This window comes from Magnolia sinica, chromosome 7 (assembly GCF_029962835.1).
Source record: "Magnolia sinica isolate HGM2019 chromosome 7, MsV1, whole genome shotgun sequence".
NCBI lineage: Eukaryota > Viridiplantae > Streptophyta > Magnoliopsida > Magnoliales > Magnoliaceae > Magnolia > Magnolia sinica.
In genome coordinates, this window is record NC_080579.1 from 17,816,073 (window position 1) to 17,827,206 (window position 11,134).

At 44.2% G+C, this 11,134-nt stretch overlaps 1 protein-coding gene across 1 annotated transcript; it reads right to left on the reverse strand.

Annotated features, from left to right (window-relative positions):
* Window positions 1–1,198: 1,198 nt before the first annotated feature.
* Window positions 1,199–9,926, reverse strand: LOC131250580 (PTI1-like tyrosine-protein kinase 2). Its single transcript, XM_058250868.1, has 2 exons — window positions 9,496–9,926; window positions 1,199–2,204 (listed from the first exon to the last, which is right to left on the reverse strand). Exons 1-2 carry the CDS (start codon window positions 9,924–9,926, stop codon window positions 1,484–1,486), a joined length of 1,152 nt encoding a protein of 383 aa, XP_058106851.1. The 3' UTR covers window positions 1,199–1,483.
* Between the last annotated feature and the right edge of the window lie 1,208 nt (window positions 9,927–11,134).

The window sequence follows — 11,134 nt, forward strand, 5'->3', positions numbered from 1 at the left end:
GTACCTATTATTTGAAATCGGATTACGTGTTGAGTTACCCAGTATGCTCTTATGGGAAACGGATTGGCTACTCCCCATGCCACCAGCCCCGTGGCTTGTGGTCAGTGCTCTGTGGGCCCTACCATGATGTATGTGTTTCATCCACTCTGTTCATCCATTTTGAAAGATAATTTTAGGTCTTGATCCCAAAAATTAGAGGTATATAAATCTCAGGTGGTCCACACCACATGAAAACAATAATGATTGGATATCCACCATTAAAATCCTCCTAAGGCCCACTGTACTGTTTATTTGATATCCAATCTGTTGGTTAGGACATACAGGCCCAGATGAAGGGAAAAAAACAAAAATCAGCTTGATTCAAAGCTTTTATGGCCCTCAAAATGTTTTTAATGGTCAATGCTCATTCAGCATTGTTTCCTATAATGTGGTCCACTTGAGATTGGGATATACCTAATTTTTGGTCTCATATTGTAAAATGATCTCTAAAAATAGATGGACAGAGTGGATGAAACACATACATCATGGTGGGGCCAACAGAGCACCGACCACCAACTATTGGCTGGTGTCAAGGGGAGTAGCCAATCCATTCCTGCTCTTATGGTACCGAGTAAACTCTGTTGGGCCCACCATGAATGTATTGGTTTATCCATGCCTTACATTCGTTTTTTCATATCATTTGAGGGGTTGTGACCAAAATTGAAGCATATACAAAGATCAAGTGGACCTTATGATGCAAGGAAGGATGTGAGGTCGAGAACCATCTTCCTCAAGAGGATAACTATTCCGAATTCACGGAACTTCTTTGGACTCTTCATAAAGACTTCTCAAATCCACGAGGAAAGAAAGCAAGAAAATAGAAATAAATTCTAATAAATTTGAAATTGATTGATGACGGAATAAAAACGAGTTCACAACCCTTTAAATATGAGTACCAAGTAATGGGAAAAAAATCAGAATTAAACTACAACTAGAACTCCTATAATTCGCGACTTACTCTTACTATTTATAGATGGCCGTGATGTCTACAAGTGTGCAAGGTTTTCGGCCAAAAATAGTAAGCGTCCTATTTGGCTTCACCAAGTTGTTCTCCTAATTTTTCTAAGCTCTTTTCACGTTGAACGCAACTCCTAAAGCCCAATAGATGAAGAGGTGTTTTTTTTTTTTTTTTTCCTGCATTTGCTAGCTCAAGCAAACCTGCAATGCAAACGCTGGCCAGAGGCCAACGGACACTTCAACAAGTGCTTCCTACAATCAAGCTTAACTAGGAGAAATAGTGTAGTTGTTAGTCCTACAATCAAAGCTTAATTTTGAGAAATAGTGAACTTTCTACCCATTAAACCAAAATAATCAAAGCTAAAACCAAAATAAGCTACTGGAGAAAGAGCTAAGGATTTCTCTCCCAAGCACAATCCCAGCCCATGGTAGACTACCTCTAGATAGAGAAAACAGCAAGGTCTTTGATGTTATAGAACTTGGAATTTCAAAATCCTGCATTCCCACATTCAGAAGCTGTAGGAGACCTGGCTGTAGGAGTTGTAGGAGACCTGGTGGTATGAAAGCTAGAACAGCTGCCTACCTTTGATGTTGGCTTGCGATGCTTCACGAGATCGACCAGTGACTGCACCACGTCTGCCATTAGAGGCCTGTAATCTGCTTCCGCTTGTACGCACATTGCTGCAATGGCTGCCACCTGAATAACCTCCTTCATCGAATACTGACCTTCCAATGATGGATCCATGATCTGTACAACCTTTTCTCTATCCGTGAGCCGAGGCAATGCCCATGATACAAGAACGCCTTCCCCAGGAGCCCTCTTCATGTCAACCGGAACCCTGCCTGTGAGCAGCTCCAAGAGCACAACCCCATAGCTGCATACATCTGATTTGGTGGTCAAATGTCCAGTTAACACATATTCGGGAGCGACGTATCCCTGGGTGCCCAATACACGGGTGGAGACATGCCCTCCAGCTTTCTCAGATCCAAGCTTGGCCAAGCCAAAATCTGAAACTTTGGCATGGAAGTTCTTGTCCAAGAGGATGTTGCTGCTCTTGAAATCTCTGTGAATCACTGGGGGGCTGACATATTCATGTAGGTATTCCAGACCTCTGGCTGCTTCCAGAGCTATTCTCATTCGAGTCTCCCAGTCCAACTTCGAAACGCCACCATGGGAACCACTCTTAGGATGAAGAGTTATAATCAAACTAAAACTTACTATTTATTGTAAAAATGGAATTAAAATAGGGAAATGACCGTCGATCTGGTGGTATTTCGCAAATCCGGCTTGGGTAACCTGACGTAGTGAGGTTGGTTGGCTAAAGTAGCTCGCTTCACCCCAAAATCATATATTTTACGTCTGATAACTCATTCCAAATTGCGAGATATGCCTGATTTAAGGTCCGACTGTCCGGATCACTTCTGTCATCGACCGGGCCTTTTCTGATCCATCTTGGCCATGTAATTGTCTGCGACCCTCTCTACATCACCCTACCATAGGAAACAATGGGAATAATGATTTCCACCGTTGAAACCTTACTAGGCCCCATAGTGATGTATATTTCTCATCCAACCTATTCATGAGATCAGAAGAACATGGATGAAGGGAAAAAAACAAATATAAGCTTGATTCAAAACTTTAGTGGCCCTCAAGAATTTTTCAACAATAGACGTTCAATTCACAATGTTTCCCGTGGGGTGGTCCATTTGAACTTTGGATATTCTTCAATTTTAGGCACAAGCCCTAAAATTTTCTAGTAAAATGGATGTAAGGAGTGGATAAAATATTTAAATCACGGTGGTCCCCACAGAGTTTACTTAGTACGCTTAGTGTACTGAGTTACTCACTAGGCACGCTTCCATATTAAATATCCATTCCTATGCCTTACATCCATTTTTCGAAGTTAATTTAGAATATGAGTCCAAAATCCAAGAAGATACAAATCTATGGTAGACCTAGAGTTGGGCAGAATAAGCATACTTAGTTACTCACTAGGCACGCTTCCATATTAAATATCCATTCCTTGCCTTACATCCATTTTTCCAGGTTAATTTAGAATATGAGTCCAAAATCCAAGAAGCTACAAATCTATGGTAGACCTAGAGCTGGGCAGAATCCGACCCGATTCGGCGAATCCGACCTGATCCGAACCGAACTGAAGGCCTGGATCAGTGTGGATCGAGTAGGACCACTCAGATCCGATCATACATCGGATCGAGTTCGGATCATGGTCAATCCGAATGAACCCTAACCCCTCTTTCTCTACCCGGAGGAGGCACCGCACCCACCCATCTCTCCTCTCTCTCCCTCTTTCTCTCTCGATTTCCTTCCTCTCCTTCCTTCTCTCCTCCTTTCTCTCCTTCTTTCTCTCCCAGTTTCCCACATCTCCTTCTTTCTCTCCTCCTTTCTCTCCCTCTCTCTCCCTAGACTCAACTCAATCTGACTCGATTCAGTTTTCTAGACTGAGTCGGACTTGGTTTGGGTCAAGAGAGCAAGGATTCGGATCGGATCAAGTCAGCCCTGCTGGACTCATTCCCGGATCGAATTGAGTTCGGGGTTCTTGAAAAATCGGATCGAGTCAAGTTGGACCCAATCCGGTCTAACTCGACTTAATACCCACCTCTAGGTAGACCACACCATAGGAAACAATGGTGATTGAACTCAAAACTACTAAAAACTTGCTAAGGCCCGGTTTAATGCCAGCCTTAAAATTTATTGATAAGGTCATATAGACCTGAACGAAAAATAATAAAAATCAGCTTGATCTAAAACTTTGTGGCCCACATGAATTTTTTAATGGTCAATCACCACTGTTTGATGTGGTATGGCCCATCAGAGAATATAAATTTTTTGAGTCATGCCCTAAAATGAGCTAGAAAAATGGATGGATGACGTTGATATACAACATATGTCACGTCCCAAATTCAGAAATCGGATTCACAGGAATCCCGATCGCCGAATCTGGTGATGACAGCCTCCATAGTACCTCATTCTCGGCTCCTAGCATCCATACGCCGGATTCCGATCCTGGGATCCTACAAGGAGGATTTTTTTTTTGTACATTTAACTTGTAATAAGCATAACCACAAGATTACCCAATTCACAAAAGCAACATCATCATCACATATCCACTCATATAATCATTTGAGTACAATGTTGAAAGGAAAATACATAAATCGAAAATAAAGCTCCAGAAGACCGTTGCGCGCTCTAAGCTCAACACTGCTGCAACCTAACATCTCCTGCACGCATCTATTATGCATAAGCTTATAGAAAGCTTAGAGGGTGGTGCATAGCCAAGTATACCATAAAGCCCATAAATTATACATCATCGGAATAAGCAAAAATACTGACAAGATCATGAATCATACGATATCAGAGTAATCAGAGTAAGCTGAAATATATTGGTAAGTCCATGAGTCATATAATATCAGAATACGCAATACAGATCAACAATGCAAATGAAGAGTTATAGAGAGCCAAATATCAGATGCAGAGGATACAATGCAATATGTAAATCCTGCTAAGTTCGTCTAGGCCATTTAAGTATAGAAAACATAACGACCCAAAATGCCATATGAATGCGGATGCAATATGCGATGCGAATGAAATGACCAAGCTGAAGTGTGAGGTCAGGATGATAGCACGTAGTATCGCAAGCTACGGGATCTATCACAAGGGACTTCTATCCAAACCAGTCCCATACCTAAATTTAGCTAGTCAGACTCAATGTGGTAAACTCCTGGTCTCAGGTCAGTCGCGCGCCCAACCGAAATCCTGGCCATGTGAATGAATGAATGAATGAATGAATGAATATGCAATTCCTGCTCAATTGGTCCACATATCAGTACGGTTCCTCTCTGGGATCATCACCAGGGTCTAATACACTCCACGCCACCTACCGCCTCATCAAGCGCACAACTGGGTAAGTGGAAGAGACCTCATTATCCGCCTATCCAGTAGTCTGCCAATACCTTCTCGGCTCATCGATAGCGGACCCATTCCTCGAGCTAGTCAAACTCAGCCTAGTTATGCCTACTCCCTCGGGCGGGTAAGGCCACACCCCTTTCCAACCAACCACAGCATAGTGGGAGACCCGGCCTCCTGGTATTCGGCACTCGGGCGCTCATGTATATCCACTCGGTCTCGACGTTGGGGCGTCCTCTGGTACCAAGAGGGTTTTAGGAATTTTCACCCAGGGCCATCTATGGCTGCCCGATGCTCAAACAGATTTTCGGTATCCCATCTGGCCATCCACAATATGCCTGTGGAGGCTACGACCCTGATGTCGGTAGGGCGTACGGTAATCATAAGTCATAATACAAGATCTTAGTTCTTAGTGGACTGCACCTAGGGAAACAAAGTCCCACTGTTGGAGCCTTATAATACCTACTATTGTGTGTATAAGTGGTGGACCTATCCATCATTAGACTCCTTTGATCCATAGAGAGCTGGTCGATATAATAGACCGAATGGATTATCCACTAGTGGGCCCCATATAGTAGAACAAAATAAAAATAAAGGAAGAAAGAGAAGAAAAAAAAAGAGTAAGTCCCTGGACGTTTTTGTCCAGTGACAGTGAAGGTGGAAGCATTATTGGGCTGCCACCACACGTGGACCCCACCATGATGAAATTATTTAATCCACACCATCTACCGTCTTCTCCTTATCATTTTAGACCATGTGCCAAATTTTGAGGCAAATATGAGTCTCGAATGGGCCGTACTAAGAGTATTAATGCGCATCTGTTGAAACACTCTAGGGCCCTCTTTGGAGTCCCTTGTCACCCAAACCAGTCCTAGTCAGAGTCTATTTGACCTCATTCGAGGTGGCCAAGACGGTGAACGGATTAGATTATTCACTTGGGGTGTCCCACCATAGATTGTATTGCAAGGCCCAAGATGATGTATGTGTTGTATATTCACGCTGCCTAGCCTCTTTAGACACCATGATATATGTATTTTATCCCTACTGCCCACCCTTCTGGTAGACGTGTGGGGGCCCACCCCACACGTGCTGCACATGTGGGATGGACCCACCTTGATGTATGTAATCTATGTGCACACTATCCATTTACCCCTGGACGGTGGGGCCCCCTATTGTGTATGAGTTTTATACACGCCGTCCGTCAGCGAGTGGGACGCACCATGATGAATGTGTTTCATCCACGCTGTCTATTCGTTTTCTGGGATGAGGCCCACCTTTGATGTGTTTATGGCCCATCTATGAGGCCCACCTTTAATGTGTTTATGGCCCATCCATGAGGCCCACCTTTGATGTGTTTATGGCCCATCTGTGAGGCCCACCTTTAATGTGTTTATGGCCCATCCATGAGGCCCACCTTTGATGTGTTTATGGCTCATCCATGAGGCCCACCTTTAATGTGTTTATGGCCCATCCATGAGGCCCACCTTTGATGTGTTTATGGCCCATCTATGAGGCCCACCTTTAATGTGTTTATGGCCCATCCATGAGGCCCACCTTTGATGTGTTTAGGGCCTATCCATGAGGCCCACCTTGATGTATTTTGTGGCTCATTTGTCAAGCCCACTTTGATGTACTTTGTGGCCCATCTGTCAAGCCCACTTTGATGTATTTTGTGGTCTATTCGAGGTGCCCACCTTGATATACTTGGGACCCATCTGTGAGGCCTACCTTGATATATTTATGGGGCTCATTAGTACGGCCCAATGATGCGGCCCACTTGTTGTACATGAGGCCCATTGGTGCGGCCTATTAACACAACCCAACTTGATATGATGAGGCCCATGTGTAGAGCCCACCTGCTTGAATATGAGGCCTATGGGTAAGGTTCATTGTGATATGTATTAGGCCCATTAGTGCAGCCCATGGACGCTGTCCACTTGTTGTATATGAGGCCCACTGGTGCGGCCCATGTGATATGGCCGACTCGATATATATGAGGCCCATTGGTGCGGCCCGTGGATGCGATCCACTTGATATATTTGATGGCCCATGGGTTAAGGCCCAATGTGATGTATATAAGGGCCACGAGTGAGGCCCAATGAGACGTATATGGGGCCTTCGTATAGGGCTGAATGTGATATATATGAGGTCCATTGCGATGTGTGATTACTCCATAATGTATGTAATGATGATTATGACGGGTCATGCCTTGGGAATAATGATGGTTTAATGTCCACATTGATGGGCAATGATGGTTGGATGTCCACATTGTGACCTTCTATTAGGCCTTATTAGGCCCATTCTTACCGATTATGATTATCATGGCCGATTGACCAATTATCGATCGAGGCCGATTATCGTGGCCGATTACCGATTATGATTGTCATGGCCGATTGACCGATTATCGATCGAGGCCAATTTTCGTGGCCGATTGCCGATTATGATTGTCGTGGCCGATTGACCGATTATTGATCAAAGCTAATCATCGTGACCGATTGTGGATTTCGATGGTGATGTATACTGTGCCCGTGTTTAAGGCACAATATGATGTATATAAGGCCTATGTGATGAGGTCCATTGTGATGCATTTGAGGGCCATGTGAGAGGCCCATCGTGACGTATATTAAACTCTTGAGTGAGGCCCATAGTGTTGTATATTTGGCCCTTGTGTGAGGTCATGGATCCACTATATGTTAGGATCCATGAGGGCCATTCCTTAGGGGCAATGTTAGTTAAATGTCCACATTGTCGAGGTCGATTGTCGATGCCGATTGTCGACACCGATTATAAGTATGTGACAGCATAGCATCATGATACATGCTCATACGCATCATCTGCATGTTTTTTATGAGATGTGGTTGATCATTGTATATGTCATTGAGCATGTTGTTATGAGACTCCCTGATAGGTGGAAGTTATCTCACATGAGTGCACGGTATGCACAGGATTGATGCATGACTGGATTGTATGACTCATGCATCTCGCATTATGATTACTGTATGTCTTAGCGACATCAGGGCCGTAGCCTCCACAGGTATATCGTGGATGGCCAGACGGGACACCGAAAATTTATTCTAGCATCAGGCTGCCATAGATGACCCTGGGTGAAAATTCCTAAACCCTTTTGGTACCAAAGGACACCCTAACGTCGAGACTGAATGGATACATGAGCGCCCGAGTGTCGAATACCAGGAGGTCTCGTCTCTCATTGTGTTGTGGTCAGTTGGGAGGGGGTGTGGCCTTACCCACCCGAGAGTAGGGGGCATTGCTAGGCTGAGTTTGACTAACTCGTGAATGGGTCCGCTATTGACGTGTCGGATGGTATTGGCAGACTATTAGCCAGGTGGATAGTGAGGTTTCTTACGCTCACTTGGACTGTGCAGCTGGGAGAGCGGCAGTGTTATTTGGAGTGTACTAAACCCCGTTGATGATCTCAGAGATGAACTGCACTAATACATGGACTTATTGAGTAGGAATTACATACTCATTCATTCACTATCCACTCGGGCTAGTGGTGCGCGACTATTTATTACGTGTACATTCGCGATGGTCAGGATTTCGGTTGGGGCACGCGACTAACCTGAGATCAGGAGTTTACCACATTGAGACTGACTATCCAAATTACGTATGGGACTAGTTTGGATAGAAGTCCCTTGTAATGGACCCCATAGCCGCGATACTACGTACTATCATCCTGACTTCACACTCTAGCATGGTCACTCCATTTGCACCGCATATTGCATGATATATGCGGCATATGGTAATTTAAATTATTGCGTTTCTGCATTTATATGGTTTAGGTACGGCTGACGCTATTTGTGTTACTCATCAGGAATATATATCGCATTGCATTCTCTACATCTAATATTTGGTGCTCTATGACTCCTCATTTGCATAGTTAATTCGAATTACGTATTCTAATATTGTATGACTTATGAATTTGTCAGTATTTTTGCTTACTCTGTTATCTTATGATTTGTGATCTTGTTAGTATTTTTGCTTATTCTGACATTATACGATTTATCAATTACCAATATTTTCGGTATTGTATGACTATGGCATTGTATTGAATACTTGACACTTACCATGTGCACACACTTATACCACCCTCTAAGCTTTTTATAAGATTATGCATGATAGATGCGTGCAGGTAATGTTAGGTTGCAGCAGTGTTGAGCTTGGAGCGTGCAACGGTCTTCTGGAGCTTGATTTTCGATTTATGTATTTCCCTTTCAGTATTATACTCAAATGATTATATTAGTGAATATGTGATGATGATGTTGCCTTTGTGAATTGGGTAATCTTGTGGTTATGCTTATTACGAGTTAAATGTACAAAAAAATCCTCCTTATAGGATCCCAGGATCGGAATCTAACGTATGGACGTTAGGCGCCGAGAATGGGGTACTATGGAGGCTGTTGGTACCGGATTCGGCGATCGAGATTCCTGTGAATCTGATTTCCGGGTTTAGGGCGTAACACTTTCCCTCTATGGCTGAGGCTAACCTTGCTAAGGCATCGACCCAAGAATTCTCTGCCCTCGGAATTTAGTTGATGACACAAATCCAGAACCTTTTGATCAATTTTCGAGCTTCGACTAAATAAGTTACCATCCTGGTTTCTTTGGCTTCGTACTCGGTGGAGATATAGTTCACCACAAGTTGAGAATCACATCGTACTTCAAGGGACTGAACCCCCAAACTCGCAGCCAGCCTGAGTCCTTCTAACAGAGATTCATATTCTGCTTCGTTATTGGAGGCCCTAAAGCTGAGCCTGATGGCATACTGGATAGTTGTAGCGTCAGGTGTGACTAGGACAATTCCCGCCCCAGCTCGCATGGCATTTGAAGACCTATCAACATAAAGGATCCACCTCCTTTCCGACTCTAGATCTTTGGCAGGTGATAGAACTGGTGTGGCCGCTAAGGCTTCTTCTGCTTTGATATTGCCATTCAAGGTAGTGAACTCTGCTATGAAGTCAGTCACAGCTTGGCCCTTGATCATAATCCTCGGACGGTATTTGTGTCAAACTCTCCAAGTTTTATCACCCATTTTGTAAGCCGTCCGGAGACATCTGGTTTTTGAAGGACCTGCCTGAGTGGTGAGTCGGTTAGGATGACGATGGTATGTGCCTGGAAGTACGGACGAAGCCTCCATGTTGAAAAAACTAGGCTGAGCGCCAACTTTTCGATACTCGAGTATCTGGTCTCTGTGGGCACCATTGCTTTGCTCGTGTAGTAAAATAGGATACTGTTTGTTTCTTACCTCCCTGACGAGTGCAGAGCTGACGAGCGAGGCCGAGACTGCCAGGTATAGTAGTAGGGGCTCACCCTCTTCCGGTTTTGATAGTAAAGGAGGCGAACCCAGGTATTACTTCAGCTCCTGGAATGCCTATTCACATTTGGAGGTCCAACCAGCCTTCTTGTGACCTTTCAGTTGTTGGAAGAAGGGGAGACATCTATCGGTTGCTCTGGAGATAAACTGTTTGATCGCTGCCACTCGACCAGTTAGACATAGGATTTCCTTTGTTGTTCGCAGGGAACTCATGTCGAGCAGCGCTTAGCAAACATCTGATTTACTAATCTCTGGTATGTTGCCCCAGCATTCTTCATGCCAAAAGGCATGACCCGGTAACAATAGAGCCCTTTGTCTGTGACAAAGGTAGTCTTCTGTCTATCTGGGGGATGCATTGGGATCTGATTATACCCGGAATAGGCATCTAGGAAGGAAAGGTGCTCGTGACCAGCCGTACTGTCCACCAGTTGATCGATTCGAGGTAAGGGGAAACTATATTTAGGGCAGGTTTTGTTCAGATTCGAGTAGTCGACATAGACCCAACATTTCCCGCTTGCTTTCTTCTCCAGGACCACATTGGCGATCCAGTCTGAATAATGTATTTCCTCAATGAAGCCGACACTGAGGAGGTTGGAAACTTCATTGGCTATGGCTGAATATCTTTCGACATTAAACGTTCTTCTCTTCTGTTTCATCGGTTTATGACTCGTGTCCACGTTTAACCTGTGGACCATAACATTGGGAGAAATGCCCAGCATATCCTCGTGTGACCAAGCGAAGACGTCCTTGTGCTGCTGTAAGAAAGTCATCATTTGAGACCTCTACTCAGAATTTAGTGAAGATCCGAGCTGAACAGTTTTTCTCTGGTCTACTTCCTCGAGTGAGACAGTCTCTAAATCCTCAGGAGGATCCTCCAT

Bases quoted from the DNA above. Each gene is read 5' to 3' on its own strand.
- LOC131250580 (XM_058250868.1), bottom strand. From the start codon at position 9,926: ATGATCAAGGGCCAAGCTGTGACTGACTTCATAGCAGAGTTCACTACC. The intron at 2,205-9,495 runs GTTCTGGATTTG...AGTAAGTTTTAG, and splicing joins GCTCGAAAATTGATCAAAAG to TTTGATTATAACTCTTCATC.